Source organism: Spinacia oleracea, chromosome 6, assembly GCF_020520425.1.
Source record: "Spinacia oleracea cultivar Varoflay chromosome 6, BTI_SOV_V1, whole genome shotgun sequence".
NCBI classification, from domain to species: domain Eukaryota; kingdom Viridiplantae; phylum Streptophyta; class Magnoliopsida; order Caryophyllales; family Amaranthaceae; genus Spinacia; species Spinacia oleracea.
The window spans coordinates 1,813,059-1,834,399 of record NC_079492.1 but is presented as its reverse complement, the minus strand read 5'-3'; the positions used below and the strand labels follow the sequence as shown (position 1 = coordinate 1,834,399).

The 21,341-nt window shown below is 35.5% G+C and overlaps 1 protein-coding gene across 3 annotated transcripts; it reads right to left on the bottom strand.

The window, feature by feature from the left end:
- Nucleotides 1–15,394: 15,394 nt before the first annotated feature.
- LOC110776890 (uncharacterized) lies at nt 15,395–19,524 on the bottom strand. Of its 3 annotated transcripts, none has more exons than XM_021981455.2 (2): nt 19,057–19,524; nt 15,395–17,586 (listed from the first exon to the last, which is right to left on the bottom strand). In XM_021981455.2, the coding sequence occupies exons 1-2, from the start codon at nt 19,112–19,114 to the stop codon at nt 15,605–15,607; spliced, it is 2,040 nt and encodes a 679-aa protein (XP_021837147.2). In that variant the 5' UTR covers nt 19,115–19,524; the 3' UTR covers nt 15,395–15,604. The 3 variants fall into 3 exon arrangements, with proteins under 3 accessions (XP_021837147.2, XP_021837148.2, XP_056687539.1); XM_021981456.2 differs by having other exon boundaries at nt 15,395–17,541; nt 19,057–19,522; XM_056831561.1 differs by lacking the exon at nt 19,057–19,524 and having other exon boundaries at nt 15,395–19,050.
- Nucleotides 19,525–21,341: the final 1,817 nt, after the last annotated feature.

The following is a 21,341-nucleotide window of genomic DNA, read 5'->3' as shown; positions in this document are numbered from 1 at the left end:
CGATTCAAATTATGATCCGCGGTTCAAATCATGATCCGCTGTTCAAAATCGTTTTTTTTCCGGGTTGAGTATAAAAGCCCTATTTTCCACTCTTTTCCCTATTTTCAAATCACTGTTCACCACCTAGAGAGAGAAAACTCTCCGACTTCTTCCATTTTAGGAGAAAGAAAGCTTCTTCTCTTTGATCTTCTCTTCGATTGCTTCAATTTCTGTAAGTTTTTTGCATTTTTACTTGTTTTTCTTTGTCTCTTTGTAACACCCCGACAATTCCCTTTTTCTAAAACAACCCTTTTATAAATATAACTATAGAGAATTATCAAGGCATTATCGCCCGTGTGAAAACGTAACGGCTTATTCAGAATTTTGCAGCGGAAAATATAAAACTAACTTTTAGGTTCATAAATAATCTTATTACATATTAGGTCCAAAACCAATTAACTTAAATAAGGAAATACGAATAGTACGACAAATTTCAAATTAAGTTAACAAACCAAATCATTTAAATAAGCAAATATAACTACAAGCTCTCTAATCCCGATCCCAATGATGCATCATCTTCAAACCTGTAGATGGGCAACGCTTATTGATCCTTAGAGACTGCTCACCAAAGATGGGCCATCACAGGATCAATAAGGCATAGCCATGATCAACACACACAAACAAAGCACGTAATCAGCAAAGCTGAGTACTACATACTAAAACAATAATAATCCTAACATGATACTATTAACGAACAACCCTAACATGATACTAATGAACATAAACAAGGGCAGACCAAACATGATAGTTTGACGACCATACTTAACTAGACTAGGCTAGACTGGACTGGACTTTTATAACAATAATATTATTTTAGTTGAAATAGACAATGGACCGAGTTTTCTAGCTAGATGCTTCACTAAGGAAGACGAGGTACGGGCGCGACTCCGTAACCTCAGTGACCTGCGATATCGAGGAACGTTTGAATAAAAATAGGACACGGTGTTCAATCCGGTCCGAATTAAAGGCCATGGGCTACCACCATGAACCCCAACTCCTGTTTGTCCGTCACTTTAGACGTGCACAGTCTAAAGCTATTGCTACTCAGTTTCACTTTACATGATTTACAAATTGAAACTCTGTTATGACTTAACAATCACATAAGGCATACAAACCACATGTATTCACAACTGTTTTTATCTTGGAATTAAGTAAGTATCATAAAGGGATCAAACAAGACTCATTCCAATTAAATCCAACATTTCCTTTAATACTGATTAACCCCTCTATATGGGTATAAGGTTTCAACTTAGTAAACAAGGTTCTCGGCCCTCATAAAGTAGTGAAAAGCTAAAAGGGAACAACAATCAACTGACTTGAATCAATATATACAAAGTAATCTAGTGTTCCCAATCAAACATGTTTGCATCAATCATCCATACTAACATGTTATAATTCTCATTATGCAATATAGGTTCAATATGTCCATGCAACAGTATTAAACATGCAATTTCAACCTGACTAAGTTCGTCAATAATATCAACATCACCAAGTTCAACAATACTATCAACATAGCCAAGTTCAACAACAAATTCAACATGGTTTCAACAATTAGCACACATTCCAAGCACACAGGTATGTACGTACCTTGTGTAAACAAAATGCGAGACCACTTTAAGAATTCAAAAGTCGCCTACGGAGAATTCTCCACCTAACAACAACCAATATTATCTCATATCAATTCATATTGAATTTTCAGCAACATTAGGGAGCTTCAAACCCCTCCTAAACATAATTAGAACATTTTCCAATATCGAAACTTGAATATTTGGTTTCCTAGCATCATAATTATTATATTAATTATTGAAATTCGTTGAAAACTCTTCAAAGCATCATACTTTAAATTTCCAGCAATATAACTACTTTCAAACTGCTCCAAAACATAATTAACATGTTTGAAATTATAAAAACAATAACTTTAATAACTTATAATCATCCTACCATGGTTTCAAAACTATAAAAACCTTAAAATTCATGCTTTAAATAATTAAAAATCATTATTTCAAGGCAATTACATAATTTGAAAATTAAATTATTATTCAAGCATAATATGTAATCTGGAAATCCTAACTAACTCATAAAAAACGTATAATTTAAATTCGAGAACATAATTTAAATTATTAAAACTTAATTAACTTCACTAATTGGTTTAGGGTTAAGGAAATACCCAAAAGAGAGAGAATAACAGGAGTGATGCCGGCAGTAGGGCGGCGCGGCTGGTGGTGGCTGTCGGCGCTGGGCGACGCGACTGATGCTCTAGGTGGTCGCGCAGTGGTGGTTGCACGTGCAGCGATGTGAGAGGGGCAGAAGGAACGAGGGAGGAGAACACAAAACAGACACCGACCAGCAAGGGGGAAACGACGTTAAGGTCACAGAAGGCCGACGGTTGCGCGGAACACCGGTGGTCGGTGGTGGCTGGCCTGGTTGTGCGCAAAACAGAGCACAAGTGACGGAAGAAAACAAAGAACAACGAGAGATGAAAGGAAAAACGAAAGAGAAGAGAAGGGGGAGAGAGAGTTATCGGACGGCGGAGCGGTGGTCCAGTGTGGTCGGTTGACCGGCGGCGGCAAGGGTGAAGCTATTCTGCAGGATTACGTGAAGGAGCAATGAGGGTTTGCAAATCTTATTTTCACGTAAAGTTGAATGAGAGGAGAGGAGAGTTGTTTCACGTGCATATTGAAATTAGGATGGGGGTTATTTGTTTTGGGCTTTATCAAATTGGGCTAGGATTAGAATTGAACTTTCACGTTTGAATCCAAAATCGATTAGGCTTATTTTCCAAATTCCAATGTGTTTTCGTAATTCAAATTCTTTTCAACATAAAATTCAAAAATTATTTTTGATTTCGTAAATCATTAAAAACATTAAAAATGTAATAAATAAATATACGTTATTTATATATTTATTTCTAAAATTCATAAATTAGTTATTAAATATACGTTAAAATATATAAATAAAATGTATAAAATTACGGGGGATTACAATCTACCCCTCTTAAAAGAAGTTTCGTCCCGAAACTTGACACGAAAATTCACATATCTTTCCAAACTTTTCAACTTGTTCTTATTGTACAAGTACTTTGTGCCACTCTTGTTCACTCTTTTGCCAACTAAGAGTTACTTGTAATATTCACGAACACATTTTCTTATGCGGAGAATCTATTTACTTGCATCAACATGTATAAGTTGCTAAAAATGAGCATAAAATGCATAAAATTGCTATAAAAATAGGTAAAAGCGCAAATTTCTATCGCATTCTACCCCTCTTAAAGAAAACGAGTTACGCCCTCGTAACTCATCTCAGGGAATAAGCTTGGATATTTCTACTTCAACGAATCATGTCCCCAATGCTATATTTCCACTAAAATCGTAGCAAGTGGGATTTCTACACTTCTTTCCACACAATTCCTCAACAGGTGTCATCTTAAAGCTTGCATAGTAACTATTGTTGCAAGAAATTCAATAGACTCTAGGTGGTTTTCCCAATTACCCTTAAAGTCAATAACACAGGTTTCAACATAAATTCCGTTAGTAATCTCAATCTGTCTATCGGTTGCTGGGTGGAAGGCAGTATTCACTTTCAATGTTGTCCCCAAGATTCAACTGGACCTTATTGCAAAAATTTCAGACTTTTGTTCTCGGTAAGGGTCTTACATGTTGCCCTATAAAGGTAATGTCTCCAAATATTCGTAGATAACACCATAACAGCTAACTCTAGGTCATGGGTTTGGTAATTAGCCTTATAAGGTTTCTATTGACGCGACAATAGCTAAATCTAGAAAGCTTCCTCACATTTCTCACTTCACTTGAATTTCGATTCCTTTTTCAACAAGTTGGTCATTGGTTTTGCTTTCTTCCAAAAGTATTTCACAACCTCCTATAATGGTCATCTAGGCCTAGAAAACTTCAGATATCAGACGCGTTCTTGAAATAGGTCACTTACTCACAGCTTGAATCTTAGTAGGATCTACAAAGACTCCTTCTGGTCAACTTTTCCTTTTTACCAAACCTCATTACACCTTTCATGGATGTATGACTTTTGGGCTTAACTCTTAGCTCTTTCACTAATGCATATAATTCCTCCCATCTTTTCAAGACAACACACTTTCTAACGATCCTGGACCACTCGAATCTTCTCTAAATTTTATTCCCTTACGTAATGTAGTTTTCAATCAATTTAGTCCTTCACTATTCCGCCAGTGTCACTTATACCCACATGACTTCAAGATTTGTATACTTCATTCATATAAAACTAGATTCTTTCTAAGCGTCTCCAAAATAACTCTCAAGTGTTTACCATGCTCTTTCTCATTCCTTGCTATACGGTGTTTCAGATAGGGGTGTTAACGAGCCGAACCAAGACCAAACTTAGGCAGGCTCGGCTCGAGCTCGAAACTCTTGAGCATAGGCTCGGCTCGAGCTCGAAGCTCGACGAGCCTGAAAAATTGAGTTCGAGCTCGAGCTCGAAACAAGGCTCGAATCGGCTCAAAACTCAACGAGCCTATAAAATCTCAAGAATGAAACTCAACGAGCTTATAAAAGCTCGATATTGAATCTTGTACACTGCTCAGCTCAATTGCTAAAGCTAACTTAAATTGTCAATTCAGCCCAACTAAAATTATAAGGCCCAAATTTTTGCATTTTAAGCAAGGAGACAACTTGTAAGCGCATTTTTATTTTATAACTTCTCATTTATTTTGCTTTAGGATATCCAACCGATGTGGGACAAGTTAATTTGTTTTTTTAGCCATCTCTAGAATATCAGGCATATTACTCCAATTCACTATACTTTTTGCTATATTAAGAGGTAATTAAACCAAAAAAATAAGCAAATTTAGAGGTAATTAAACCAAAAAAATAAGCAAATTTAGAGGTAATTAAACCATAATATGCAATGAAAAATCGCTTCTTCCGCTAGGTTACACCCAAACTACCCGGTTGCTCGCTGGAACAAAAGAACATGGTTAGTGATTTTGTACCTCAATTCAGATGCTGGATGCAGTTTTCCAAATCATTGAAAAGGTCTTCTTTTTATACTGGGTATAGCCATACAGGGGCTCAAAAACACTCCAGGTGAATGTAATGATGTACTCCGTATGAAGTTGGTTATGCTAGCTAATGATACTCGTACAATACTTGATGAGGAAATTGTCCACCATTTTAGGACTACTATCGAGGACAAGCAGCAAGAGACAAAAAGAATACATTGCCTAGTTTATGAATGCACATGTGCCAAAGGATGAAGTAGACACTTGGCTAGAAGATATGCAAATATGTGTCTTGACTGTATTTGGTATCTCTATACCAGCATATTATCGTGAGATTTATCAGGAGAGGGGAAAATAGTGGGGGAGCTTAATTAAAGAACTAAGGTTGTAGTTCCTAAGATATATCAATTAATATTACACTCATGTAGTAGAATAAATGAGTCGTTCCTCTATTAGTAATAGTGTTATGTTAATGTTGGTGTCCTTATATATTCCGAAAAACTTTCCAACATATGTACATCCACCAATGTGGGACTCCAAATCACAAAATATTTTAGACTATAAAAAAGTCGAGCTTGTTCACGAGCTTTCGAGCCGAGCCAAGGATAGCTCGGGCTTGGCTCGTTAAGATTTCGAGCCGAACTCGGACTCGAGTCGAGCCCACTCGAGCCGAGCTTTGGCCGAGCTTTGTCGAGCCGAGCATCGAGTAGTTCACGAGCAGGCTCAGCTCATTAACACCCCTAGTTTCAGATATAGGTGTCGTTTCAGGATTTAACTCTATAGTGAACTCAAATGCTCTAGTTGGTGACATACTCGCAATTCCACTTGGAAACACATCAATGAATTCATTCACACTGGGAACATCCTCGATCTTCACTCCAACTTATTTACTCCCAACTAGCACACTACAGAGAAATAGCTCACACTCTATATTCATCCATTTCCTCACTCGCATTACAGAAATAACTAAAGGTTCTTGGACTACTCAAAACATCTACATGAGGTCAATTTCCCAACAAGGTTCCTTAAAATTACTCTCTAAATTTCACAGTCTATCTTATCCTTGTAAAAACTTAGTCAATCCGTCCCTGGAATTACATCTAGGTCCCTAAAATTAAACTTTTGTCAAATCAGAAGGGAAAACGCAATCTTTTGTCTTCAAAGGCAAGTTCTTAAATAATCTTATACCCCTTATGGTTACACCGGTGGGCATAATAACAGGTAAATGAATCATTCAGAATCTACTAATTTCAGACTTTTAATAACAAATGACAAAATGAAAGAATAGGTTGCTACCGAATCAAATAATGTTTAACTAGCACGAAATTAATTAAAAAAAAAGTACCATGAACTACGTCTGCAGAACGTTCAGCTTCATTTCTACTCATCACGAATAGTTTGCCCGGAGCCTTATCCTGGTTGTTGTTATCATTTGCAGGCTTATTATAGTTCTCTTGATTGTTTTGTGCCCCTCCAGGCTTTGAATTTTGATCTCCAGACTGGTTAAACCTCTCTTGGTTCCCACCTCCATTACTATTTTGTTCCTTTCTGTGCTTAGTGAAGCACTCAAACTCTCTATGCCCCCTTTTCTGACAATAGTGGCAATTCACAAATTTTCCTTTACAGTCCTTCCCAGGGTGGTTATTGTTGCACCTCTTGCAGTGATACACTCTCTCGGATTTACTCCTATTGTTGTGCCCCTGACTGTTTCCTCCTCGACAATTTCCATTTCCATTCCCATTCATATTCTCATTTATATTCCTCTTGAAACTTCCTTGGTTTTCCCGGGCATTAAACTCTTTTCTTTTCTCCCCAACAACATTTTTCTCGTCCCTTATGGACTGCAAACCATAAATATGAGCGGTCCTCTTATACACATTATCTAAAGATGTAAAGGTTTCTCCACCTAATCCCAACTGGATCTCATCGGTCAACCCTTGCCCAAACCTCTGAGCCTTTATCTCTTCTGTGGCTACAACCTCAGGTGCAAACTTCGACAGCGCTATAAATTTGCTATAATATTCAGCGATGGTCGTACTCCCCATCCCAAGGTTTATGAATTCCTGCGCTTTTCGTTTTGTTATAAAAGGAGGATAAAACTTTTCCCTCAATGCAACAACAAATGAGTCCCAATTAAATCCTTCAACAACACTTAACTTAGTTCTATTTTCTTTCCACCATAGATCGGCCTCATCTTTTAGGTAAAGGACAGCTTGGCCTACTTTCATATTTTCAGGACAATTTACCGCCCAAAATAGTTTTTCAAACTCCCTAATCCAGTTTTCTAGGAAGGTCGGGTCTGCTTGCCCCTTGAAGTATGGTGGCTTAACTTTCGCAAACCTTTCAAACATGTCCCCTGCAGAATCGGGGCGCTCAGTTCTTTCCTGGGCTAGTTTTTCCGCCAAGAGGCGAATAGCAGCAGCTAGGTCATTATTGTTGGCCATCCTAGAGCGCGACCTGTAAGTAATATATTCTATTTTAGGTTCGAAACTTCACTTAACATTATCCTAGCAATGTAATATCACACTAGCATCCAGAATTCACATACATAAACAATCATTTATGAATGGTATTCGCATACATGACATTCAATTGAGAAACAAGGAACAAATTCAATCATCACGAATAATAAGGCAGAATAAAAGAAGAAGAAATTCTCTTTGCGTGCCCAAAATAAACTCTTGATCCTTTGGATAATCAATGATCTAACTCTATTCCTCAAAAGAATGTTAATAACAATCCTAAATATCCACAACACACCTGTCCTCAAAATAAAATTAAAAGTTCTATGATATAAACATAAACTATTGTTGGCGAATTATGGAATTCTCACATTGGAAACGAATACTTTAACTTTTATTGCTAATTCTATAAAGGTTTAATACATCCTTGAAAAGAATAAAGAATAACTCAAACTCCTATTGCTTTAACTTTAAACTGTTGTAGCTTTGCTACTTATTCTCCAAAACATTTAAGAACAAACTAACTATTACAACTTCAAATGTTTAAGGCATCTTGTCTATCTGTTCTTTCCTTGGAAATTTGTGAAGTGAAATCTAGATCCTCAGTATTCGTCGATCTTCTCAAAGGATCCTATGTTGGTGTACTTGGAAAGAAGCGTTTTATTCATGAAACAAACAACTTAAGATCTTACTAACGATTTCCCAACCAAAGCATAATCAGAATTCAATAAAACAATAAGTTTGGTGTAATCAAACAATTTTTATGCACATTTACATGCAACACTTAAACATTTAACATATGCACATAGCAATTAACTTCTTATGCTAGCAATTAACTACTAATGCACATATAATTCTATCCTATATGCCCTTTCCTATATTACCCATCTCTCGTAATAAATCATAATAGGTCAAACATTGAAGAATTTAAAGAATAAAACAAGAACGATTAGTAAGAAAAAGTTTATTAAACGAATTAATAATAAACGAATAAATAAAATAAAGAAATTTTTTTTTTATTATTTTTTTCAAACGAATAATTAATAAGAAATTTTAATTAAACGAATAAATAATAAACGAATAAATATTTATTAAACGAATAAATATTAAACGAATAAATATACTTAAGGAATAATTTTTTTTTTTTCCGAATATATTTAATTTAATTTCGAAAATAAAGAAAAACGTACTTAATTCACATAAATGAAAAGTTTCGAATAAATAAGTTAATTCCGAACTTAAATAAGAAATATTATATAGTTTCAAACAAGATAAAAGGAAATCGGCCCCCCAAAAAAAAGTACCAATTTTTGAACACTATAATACGTAGAAGCTCGATTTTTAAGAAATTTATTTTAAATAACTAGATAGTTAGGCGCCTAAAAAAAATTGTTAAAGTAAAACCTTAGCTTCTAGATACCACTTTGTAACACCCCGACAATTCCCTTTTTCTAAAACAACCCTTTTATAAATATAACTATAGAGAATTATCAAGGCATTATCGCTCGTGTGAAAACGTAACGGCTTATTCAGAATTTTGCAGCGGAAAATATAAAACTAACTTTTAGGTTCATAAATAATCTTATTACATATTAGGTCCAAAACCAATTAACTGAAATAAGGAAATACGAATAGTACGACAAATTTCAAATTAAATTAACAAACCAAATCATTTAAATAAGCAAATATAACTACAAGCTCTCTAATCCCGATCCCAATGATGCATCATCTTCAAACCTGTAGATGGGCAACGCTTATTGATCCTTAGAGACTGCTCACCAAAGATGGGTCATCACAGGATCAATAAGGCATAGCCATGATCAACACACACAAACAAAGCACGTAATCAGCAAAGCTGAGTACTACATACTAAAACAATAATAATCCTAACATGATACTATTAACGAACAACCCTAACATGATACTAATGAACATAAACAAGGGCAGACCAAACATGATAGTTTGACGACCATACTTAACTAGACTAGGCTAGACTGGACTGGACTTTTATAACAATAATATTATTTTAGTTGAAATAGACAATGGACCGAGTTTTCTAGCTAGATGCTTCACTAAGGAAGACGAGGTACGGGCGCGACTCCGTAACCTCAGTGACCTGCGATATCGAGGAACGTTTGAATAAAAATAGGACACGGTGATCAATCCGGTCCGAATTAAAGGCCATGGGCTACCAACATGAACCCCAACTCCTGTTTGTCCGTCACTTTAGACGTGCACAGTCTAAAGCTATTGCTACTCAGTTTCACTTTACATGATTTACAAATTGAAACTCTGTTATGACTTAACAATCACATAAGGCATACAAACCACATGTATTCACAACTGTTTTTATCTTGGAATTAAGTAAGTATCATAAAGGGATCAAACAAGACTCATTCCAATTAAATCCAACCTTTCCTTTAATACTGATTAACCCCTCTATATGGGTATAAGGTTTCAACTTACTAAACAAGGTTCTCGGCCCTCGTAAAGTAGTGAAAAGCTAAAAGGGAACAACAATCAACTGATCTGAACCAATATATACAAAGTAATCTAGTGTTCCCAATCAAACATGTTTGCATCAATCATCCATACTAACATGTTATAATTCTCATTATGCAATATAGGTTCAATATGTCCATGCAACAGTATTAAACATGCAATTTCAACCTGACTAAGTTCGTCAATAATATCAACATCACCAAGTTCAACAATACTATCAACATAGCCAAGTTCAACAACAAATTCAACATGGTTTCAACAATTAGCACACATTCCAAGCACACAGGTATGTACGTACCTTGTGTAAACAAAATGCGAGACCACTTTAAGAATTCAAAAGTCGCCTACGGAGAATTCTCCACCTAACAACAACCAATATTAACTCATATCAATTCATATTGAATTTTCAGCAACATTAGGGAGCTTCAAACCCCTCCTAAACATAATTAGAACATTTTCCAATATCGAAACTTGAATATTTGGTTTCCTAGCATCATAATTATTATATTAATTATTGAAATTCGTTGAAAACTCTTCAAAGCATCATACTTTAAATTTCCAGTGATATAACTACTTTCAAACTGCTCCAAAACATAATTAACATGTTTGAAATTATAAAAACAATAACTTTAATAACTTATAATCATCCTACCATGGTTTCAAAACTATAAAAACCTTAAAATTCATGCTTTAAATAATTAAAAATCATTATTTCAAGGCAATTACATAATTTGAAAATTAAATTATTATTCAAGCATAATATGTAATCTGGAAATCCTAACTAACTCATAAAAAACGTATAATTTAAATTCGAGAAATAATTTAAATTATTAAAACTTAATTAACTTCACTAATTGGTTTAGGGTTAAGGAAATACCCAAAAGAGAGAGAATAACAGGAGTGATGCCGGCAGTAGGGCGGCGCGGCTGGTGGTGGTTGTCGGCGTTGGGCGACGCGGCTGATGCTCTAGGTGGTCATGCAGTGGTGGTTGCACGTGCAGCGATGTGAGAGGGGCAGAAGGAACGAGGGAGGAGAACACAAAACAGACACCGACCAGCAAGGGGGAAACGACGTTAAGGTCACAGAAGGTCGACGGTTGCGCGGAACACCGGTGGTCGGTGGTGGCTGGCCTGGTTGTGCGCAAAACAGAGCACAAGTGAGGGAAGAAAACAAAGAACAACGAGAGATGAAAGGAAAAACGAAAGAGAAGAGACGGGGGAGAGAGAGTTATCGGACGGCGGAGCGGTGGTCCGGTGTGGTCGGTTGACCGGCGGCGGCAAGGGTGAAGCTATTCTGCAGGATTACGTGAAGGAGCAATGAGGGTTTGCAAATCTTATTTTCACGTGAAGTTGAATGAGAGGAGAGGAGAGTTGTTTCACGTGCATATTGAAATTAGGATGGGGGTTATTTGTTTTGGGCTTTATCAAATTGGGCTAGGATTAGAATTGAACTTCACGTTTGAATCCAAAATCGATTAGGCTTATTTTCCAAATTCCAATGTGTTTTCGTAATTCAAATTCTTTTCAACATAAAATTCAAAAATTATTTTTGATTTCGTAAATCATTAAAAACATTAAAAATGTAATAAATAAATATACGTTATTTATATATTTATTTCTAAAATTCATAAATTAGTTATTAAATATACGTTAAAATATATAAATAAAATGTATAAAATTACGGGGGATTACACTCTTCTTCGTACTAATTTCGCCTTTTTTTTGTTTGATTTAGGGTTTCGAAAGTGCAATTGTGATTCTTTATGTTCTTCTTCAACATTCCGTAAGTTCCTTCTATTTTCATCTACTTTTTGTTCAATTTGTTCATCATTTCATGTTTGTTTTTGTTTTCTTACTGTTTTTGGTCTTGATTTAGGGTTTGTTCAACATTCGGTAACTGCGATTTGTGATTATCTCGGTTGTTCTTCATTTTAGACAACACTTTGTAAGTTTCTTGCCATTTCTCCTTCTTTTTGTTCAATTTGTTCATAATTTGAAGTTCGTTTTGGTTTTCTTACTGTTTTTGGTCTTTTTTTAGGGTTCGTATCTGCGAATTTTGATTTTAGGTTTTTAAGGTATTTTTCTGTTGATTTAGTGTTTTCATCTGCTCAAACTTGCTTTTGTTTTTATTTTTTCGTATGATTTTATCTACCTGTAGATGTTTTAGTTTAGAATTTTGTGTATTTAGTTAAGATACCAGTATTTTTAGTTTTGATCTTTTTCATATTTGCCAAGTATGAGGTATGTATAAAGGCTGTAAATTATTAACAGTACACATGTATTAGTTTCGTATTTGTTGTACTTTATTAGTTTAGTATTGAAATTCATTAGTTAAGTTTTAAAACAAACTAGTTAGTGTCCCGGGCGATGCCTCGGATAGTAGAAATATGGATCAATTAGATTATTATATAACTCGTTTTGAGTCTAATTTAATTTTTACATTACAATATATCTTGCTTTGAGTATGCTTTAATAAATTTTATCATGTAAGAATTAGTAACTTGTAAAAGTAATGACTAATTAGTGATGTGAGACTATTAAAAAATGATTTAGACCATTTTTCTAATTATATTGAAATATAATTTTTTTTTTTTTTTGGCAAATAAATTTGATTATATTACCAAAGTAAGGATAACACCTAGTCACAAAAACCAACTCTAAGTTCCCAACAACCTGGGAACACAACAACTAAACACAAAGCCAACAGGCACAAGCTAAACTCTACAAGCCACACAAAACAGAATTCTACTTACAACTGACTCTATAGGATCATAGTGATCATTAAACACACTAGAATTCCTCTGAATCCACACAGCATAGACTGTCTCAATGAAGGCAATACTACACAGTTTGGCTCTTTCTTTGGTGCTCCTGCTCTGTACAGCTGCCCATCTAACCTCATCATCCCAGGTCTGAATTGTTCTCTGCATCCCCATTTGAGTAAGAACTCTACTCCAAATCTCCTTTGAATATTGACACTCAAAGAACAAATGTGTCAGTTTCTCTTCATGTACCAGACAAAATTCACATTCACCACTAATGTCTATGTCCCAGCTGATCAATCTGTCTTTGGTAGGAAGCCTGTTTTGTAAAGCCAACCAAGTAATGAAGGTCCCTTTAGGACTAGCCTTGCTGTTACAAGTGATTCTTTTCCAATGCACATGACTGGCTCCACTCTGAAGATGCTTATACATTTTACTGATTTTGAACTTGTCATTATGGAAAAATTGAGTCACTCCTCCTGCTTGCATTAGAACATCTCTATACTGCCAGATCTTCCTTAATGACCAAGTTAGCCCAGATGGGATGGGCATGGTCCAAAAATCCATCTGCTTCACATAGTAAGTGTGGATCCATTTCACCCACAGTCTGTCTTGTTTCATAGATAAAGCCCAGCAGTGTTTGAGAACAGCAGCTTTATTCTATATTGTTAAGTCCTTTAGATTCCACCCACCACAACTCTTGGGAAGGCACAAGTGATCCCAAGAAACTAGGGCCTTTTTTGAGCCAATATCCGACCCTGTCCACAGAAAGCACCTGCAAATGCTTTGGATTGTCTTCATAACTTTCTTGGGCATTACAAAAATTTGACACCAGTAGAGCTGCATTCCAAACAGAACTGACTTGACCAGCTGTAGTCTGCCTGCATAGGACAAGAATCTTGCAGACCAACTCTTAATTCTAGCAGTTGTTCTTTCAATAAGAGGTTTACAATCAGAGAAGCTCAACTTCCTAGTTGTCAAGGGTACCCCTAAATATTTAAAGGGGAAAACACCTTTCTGAATGCCAATTGTGGTAGCAATCTGGTTAGAAGCAACATCAGAAACACCAGCTGTATAGACTTCACTCTTATGGAGATTAGCACTGAGACCAGAAGCCTTTGAGAACTTGGTAAAAGCTCCAAAAAGAGTAATAATAGAAGGCAAATCTGCCCTGGCAAACATGAGAAGGTCATCAGCAAACATCATGTGGGTAATCTTCAATTTCTTACATCTTGGATGATAGTTAAATTCCTTTTGTGAACTCATGGCAGCCAAACATCTTGACAAATACTCCATACCCAGAGCAAAGAGATAGGGTGACATTGGATCCCCTTGCCTCAATCCCTTTTTTGCAGGAATAGGAAGGGTAGGAAATCCATTGACAAGAATAGAGTAGGAGACAGTTCCCAAACATTCCATCACCCACCTAATAAACATGTCAGGGAATCCTAATTCATGCATCATTGACTTCAGGAAGGGCCATTCCAAAGAGTCATAAGCCTTCTTGAGGTCAACTTTTATCATACACCTAGGGGAGATGTATTTCCTTGAATAACATTTCACCAGCTCAGAAGCCAGTAGGATATTATCAGCAATATTCCTACCAGGAATGAAGCCAGCCTGAGAATCATTCACCACTTCACCAATTATTGACTGCATTCTGTGAGTTAAGATTTTTGAAATCAACTTGTAAACAATGGAGCAACATGCTATAGGCCTGAAGTCAATTATTGAAATATAATTTTGAACGTATAAGAAATATCAAAATGAGTTGTGGCATAGTGGTTAAAGTATGTGTTTACCAAATGATAGGTTATAGGTTCAAAACTTATAACTAACATTTTTTCATGATCAAGAATATTACATGAGATGACATGTCAAAAATGACGTGAAGCGACATATGGCGAGATGGCATTTCTTGCCTTGGAGTTTTAATAATAGTATAGATTAGTGATTTATTTAACTTAAAAGTTTCCTGACCAACTAGTTAGTTTTTTAACCATTTAGTTAATTGCACAATCCAATTAGTTAACTATTTTAACCAGTTAGTGAAACATTCAAAGCACCAGGCCCGGCCCTATACATGTCCATAATGAGACACGAAACAGGACCCACGAATTTAAAGGGCCAGAAAAACAAGTAAAGGGCCCCAAAAATGAGTGAGTTGGTTAAGGTAAAATAAAATTACCCTTGGAGTTGTAGTAGACATCACGTCTACTTGAGTAACAGGGGCCCATCTAATTCTCTACCTTAAGTTTCATTGTTTTATTTTACACTTTCCCACGTCAAACTTGTCAGATATTTTTTTTACAGCTTAAATAAAGCCAATAAACTTTGTCATTTTTTTCTTATCAATACTCCCACGTCAAACTTGAGTATTATTTTGAAGAACTATTTTTTTTTTTTGTGCCTATCACTTTGTACTTTGTCATTTCCTTTTTTTTTTACTAAGTTAATGAAGTAGAAAAAAATCAAAATTATATGGGGCCCATTTCAAATTTAGCACAGGGCCTCTACTTTGTTTGGATCCCGCCTACAAAGCACTTATTTACACACTGAATTTTTTTTTATTTTGAATTTATTTTAGTGTTTTTTCTTGTTATCTATACGGATTATGTTCATTACACCCCTTAGATTAATAAGGTATCAAAAGTTCAAAACCATTACCAAGTCTATTAATAAGAAATTCCTATAATGCACAAACTAATGCTAAAAGTTATCAATCTACAACTACTAGTCCCTCTACTTGAAATTCAAAAGTTGACAAGGAATAGTAGATATTTTGAAAGCATAAAACTAACACCCCCAAATTGTTTTCCTTTAATAGATAATTCCAAAACCAGCAAATCTCAACTATTTAGTGATGATCATTTTCTTGGTAGTACGTTTAGGCCTTGAAAGGAAGTGCTCCCCTAGGCCAAGGTGAGCCATAAATAGCCAAGCAAGTGTGATAAGTTCCCCACCTTTGCTTAATTGTTCAATATGAGATCGAGGCGAACAACGAACAGCAGCATAACAAAGCAACTCTACCCAGACCTTGCTCATTATCTCCCATTTCTTTTCATCTCCAAACATTTCCAATTGTTTAACAAGACGACATGCATCAAAAAGCACGGATTTGCTTCTGTCCCCCTTGACATTCATAGGCTCTACATCTACGTTCACTTCAAGCACCTTGTTGCTAAATTGCTTTTCTATTCTTTCTGCAGAAATGGTTCGACTCCATAACCTGTTGCAGTTAGCCGCCTTCCACCAGGGATATGAACGAATGTATGTTGTACGGTTCATGAATTTGTTAACTTCTTTACACGTGTCTTCAAACCGAGAATCTGACATACCCACGACTGAGGATAGCAACGTCTGCTGCCTCAGTAAAAGATATGACATGTAATCTGAGAGTGCCTTACTGACACTACGATATTTTACTGTCGCGTCATTTTCATTTTCTGTGGTAGTACTAGTCCAATAACAGATATCAGTAGCAAGGTGCCAAATTAACACACTATCATCATAATCAACGTCTATAGTCCAACTGCTTAAGCACTCAGAAGCAAAGATATCATCTTCATGTAAAACTAAATTACCTCTTGAAGAACAGATTTCCTTAGCTACCTCTATATTGGTGCTTATATTAGCTCTCTTCTGTATCTCTTCTATAACATACTCCACAAGTTGTTCGTCTGCTTTCTGGTTCTCCACATATACCAAACCAATCAAAGTATCCCTAACCTGCTTCATACTAAAAATCCAACCTTTGAAGTTGAAGAATATTGATGGGGGCTTTTTAAAGCAACGTTTTAGCAAGTTGTACTTTGAGATGGATTGGGACCATCTTCTGCGATGGGGTCGTCTTACCAATCTTGAACACCTAAGAATCACCAACATTACTGATCGAAAGCATCGTTTCAGCTTATTTCCATCAGAGGAAATGACAATAATCCACCAATCTGACATTACAAACATAAGACATGCGCATATGTCCAAGGCTATAGCTCCCCCAAGCAAGACGAATGTTATTATAACATCAACATTCTGGTATTTGCTTCTGTCCTTGAGAGAGAAGATCAATGCGGATGCAACAACTGAAATGAAGCAGAAAACCCGAGCAAAAGCTCGTTTCCTTTGCAACAGAAATAACTTTGTATAGAAAACATCATAGATTAAGTTGAGTTCAATCTCTACGATCCTAAAAGCTTCATGTCCAGGCCGACTAATAAAAAATTCGAGACTTGTTTGACGATCCCCAAGACTCAAAAAATCACCTGCTAAAAGGGCTTTGAACATATCATAAAAGCGGTGAGCTTCTTTCACCATCTCATCAGGTTTCATCACCTGAGCAGTAGCAGGAGCAGTAGAAATAGCAGTAGAACAAGTAGCAGTAGAACAGCTAGCATCACCAAATGTGACTGGGATTGGGATTACTGCATCTCTCTTGCTAATGTACTCTTCCATTAACCTGGCATAGTTAGGCCCAGGTGCAGATTCAGACACCAGGGAGTCCTTAAAACTGTCTTTGCTAGCGAAATACAAAGCACATGTTCGCTCAAAATATTTGATTAATCCATCGACAAACATAAACACGGTTGGTAACCACAAATTGTTATGTGGAAACGATTGGACAAAAACATAAACGGTGAGAAATACCTGGGTAACCAGCTGTAGAGCATGTCGATTCCACAGCTCGTTATCCTGCAAGGCTAGAGCAGTGATTGTGTCTGGACCGCCAAGATGTAGAAGAAGAAATGGTGCCCAAAAGGCAAGCAACTCCTTCTTCTGGGGAGAATTGAATTCTTGACTTGCAATCAAACCAATGACAAATATTCCAATTGTATCAGCTGACAAATAAAGCAGCCAAATCAAGAACCCCAGAATGCTGCTTGCACTGTATTTTCTAAGGGGTGCAATAAGTGTAAGAAAAGCCTGGATAAACAGACTGACTAACATCAATGCACGGATATCCCATGTTTCCCACAAATGTTTCACTACTTTTCTTACACTTTGGCTTATTTCCATTGAATTGAATGGAGTGAGGAAAATTGCTTAGTTTCTTCTTCTTTTGGTTGCCAAACCAAAACTACTTCGTAACTCGTAACTAGGTAAGTAAAAGAGCATCTCACCCATGTGCAAGATTGTAATTATAAATTACTATTGGTAGTCTTGCTCATTCTTTAATCTTTATCTATAAATTATCAAGTTCACTCCAACCCAAATTGATGCTCCTACTCCTACATATATCTCCCCACCTATGACATCTTTGTATCATAATATTACAAATCCAAATCTCCTATCACACAATTCATGTACTACTGCTACCAAAATTTATTGATTAATAAAATTGAAAATAAAAAGTAGAGGACCAAATACTAAATATCAACTAATAAATGAAAGTGAAACGCAATGAGAACATAAATCGTGATTCGTGAGCCTTATATGGTGCACCAAAGGTATGCCATTTTTACTAGTTGCTCTCTAATTTGCCCAATTTACCTCTAATTTCAGTAACTTTTCTTCTAATTCTACTTCTAACCTTCAAATTGATGTAGTTTCTTGCACATGTAAGGGGGAAAATATGAGAGAATGCCCCTAGAGCTAGATGCACACGGCACTGTGTCCTTATATGAGTGTGATACTCCTATTTTCCTAAACAAAATTTGGTACATGCTAATGTCCATTTTTCATTTGTAAGTTAGAAGTTGCTACCCGCAATTTAGAAGGTGGATCATGGTGCACAGTGAGCATGGTGCACCTTAAGAACATATGGTTACTTGAAAAGAACATGAATAATTTTTTATGTCCTTTCGCCTTTTGGTAATGTTTTCCTAACAAGAAAGTGCACACCTTAGAGTACTCTTAGCTTAGTAACAATAATTTACTCAGTAGTATGGATTATTTACATGTACAAGTATATATTAGGACATTAGGGCAAGCATAAGATATATCAAAACAATCATTTTCACTAGCTAAGCTTGGCCTAGTAGAACACATGCATAAGTTTAAGGGTTTGATAATAGGGGTTTCAAGAAAAGGATTAGCTGGCAAGACATTTTGTTTTCCTAAGATAGTTTTTAATTTGATGCTTTTCTTTTTCTCAAATCCTTAAACCTCTAGTGAAATAATCGAAATTCGAGCTTAGCCAATTTCAAGTAATAGTTCAAATTACAAATTTACAGCCTCCAAAGTCCAAACCATCAATTGGAACAGTATACATGATTATTGCAGTCACCAAAAACATTTATATAACTGCCAGAAAATTACATAAATTTCTGAAAAATTCAATCAAAAAAAGAGAAAGTAAAGGGCAAAACCTGGGGTAAGGAAACATGTCAAGAACGTAGAACTTGGGTTTAGAAGTATCAACATCATCTGGGGTTCGGAAAGTTTTGTTAACCTCCCAAAATGTATGCCATTTTTACTAGTTTCTCTCCTCTAATTTGCCCAATTCACCTCTAATTTCAGTAACTTTTCTTCTAATTCTACTTCTAACCTTCAAATTGATGTTGTTAAAACTACAAGAACGGCAATTTGAAGAAGAATTGATGGTGAGTTTATGAAAGATTTGATTTTTAGGTGAAAAAAATGGTGGGTATATTAGAGAAGAAGGTTTAAGGTGCTGAATTCGTAAAGGTAGTTGGAGATTTGTCTCCATTTTCAGTGAGAGTGATGAATTGTTGAGGGAGAAGAAGGATGGAATTTCGAAGTAAGAAGATATTAATGCCTTTTCCAGTTTTCCTACATAATGACTAGGCCTTTATCAATTCACTTTTATGTCTAATTATCTGGGGTGATCTAATTTGAACTTATTTGGTTTGATGTGATCGAAACTTATTTTTTCTGATTTAATCTGAAATTATTTTTTCTTAATTTTATGATGGGTTTTGTTGTTGTTGTATTTAGTGTATGATAATGCTACTCTACTCCAGCCAGATTATATTATGGGGAGTACACTTTATGGTCGTCTCAAGGGGTGTAGCATGGTGATCCCTTTGGTCTTCTGATCTTTGCTTTAGTTTTACAACTCTTTGTGTGTAAAATCAGTGACGATTTTGATGTATGTCTTCAGGCGTGATATTTGGACGACAACACTATTATTGGTGACACCTTGTGAGTGTCTTTCCCCTAATATTGCTCGACTATGGTGTTAAGTTGTTTGGTGGTCCCGCCAGTTCCAGTTATATTTTTAGTGATGAGCTTGTGATGCAGAGGGTGACCAAGACCATTGTGCTTATGGATAAGGTCGATAAGATTGTATCTCGGATTCTCGGTTTCACTAATTTTTTATACTTTGATTGACTTTATTAGCATTTGATATAATAATAATCTGTTGTTATTATTGTTAGGTGGGCCTGTAAGTGTGGATTTCGAATTCAATAGTGAGATTGTGAGGAAGATAGTGGTCAAAACCATTATGCTTATGGATGCGGTCGCCAAGATTGATGATCCTCAAATTGAATTGTTGTAAATTCAATTAAGTAGCGTCTCCTCCTAAATCCAACCTCTGGTTCATTTGTCCTAAAATTGAATTTTTATCAATCTATAATTGGATTCATGATGATGTGAATACATAATATTGGATTTTCCCTATTGATCCAATCGTTCGTGAATCCAACAGGGTTCATTGGCCTACCTTAAAGATGTTATTCGAGATCTAACCTCGACTTGAGCGGTGGTCAGTGGACGTTGATGAAGGTAATGATACGAATATCACTTTAAAGTAATAAGTACTCCCTCCGTCTCTTTTTGTTTTTTACGTTTTCCTTTTTTGGTGTTTCAAAATGTTCTTTACATTTCCTTTTATATTATCACATAAATTATTTAATATTCTATCAAAATTTGCACCCAATTATTATATTAACCAATTAAATCAATTGAGTCATTTAATCCTCACACTTTTCTATAAAGACATTAACTTTTTCTCATTTTCCCCATATCAGAATTTTGATAAGAGTGAAAACATTATAAATAAACGTAATTTTCCTCGTTTACATGAAAAACTTAGAAGAATCTCAATGCACATTAATTAATCGTTAAAACGCGTGCAAAACACCAAACGTAAAAAACCAAAAAGAGACGGAGGGAGTAACTTATACCGATGGGGATAGATTTTTCCAGCTTAAATATCTTTGTCGAAATCCTAAACTTTTAAAAATTATACTAATCTAAATCATATCCCATCTTAAATATCTTTGTCGAAATCCTAAACTTTTAAAAATTAGGAAAAATTGACAAAAATAATCCCACCTTTCACTCATCTTCTCAAAATAATCCCGACTTTGGATTATTTTAGAATAATCCAAACTTTAGGGGTTACCTTCTCAAAATAATCCGAAGTCTTTTTTTCTTGTCATTACTAATCCATTTTGGGTCTATTGTACATAGGCAAATTGATAATTTGGATTATTTTGAGAAGGTAACCCCTAAAGTTTGGATTATTCTAAAATAATCCAAAGTTGGGATTATTTTTAGAAAATGCGTGAAAGTTGGGATTATTTATGTCAATTTTTCCTAAAAATTATACTAATCTACTTTATTATTCGAATGAATGATATTTTTCTCTTATTTTTCTAACAAACAAATGGAAAAATGTGAGTAA

Bases quoted from the DNA above. Each gene is read 5' to 3' on its own strand.
- LOC110776890 (XM_056831561.1), bottom strand. From the start codon at position 17,764: ATGGAAATAAGCCAAAGTGTAAGAAAAGTAGTGAAACATTTGTGGGAA.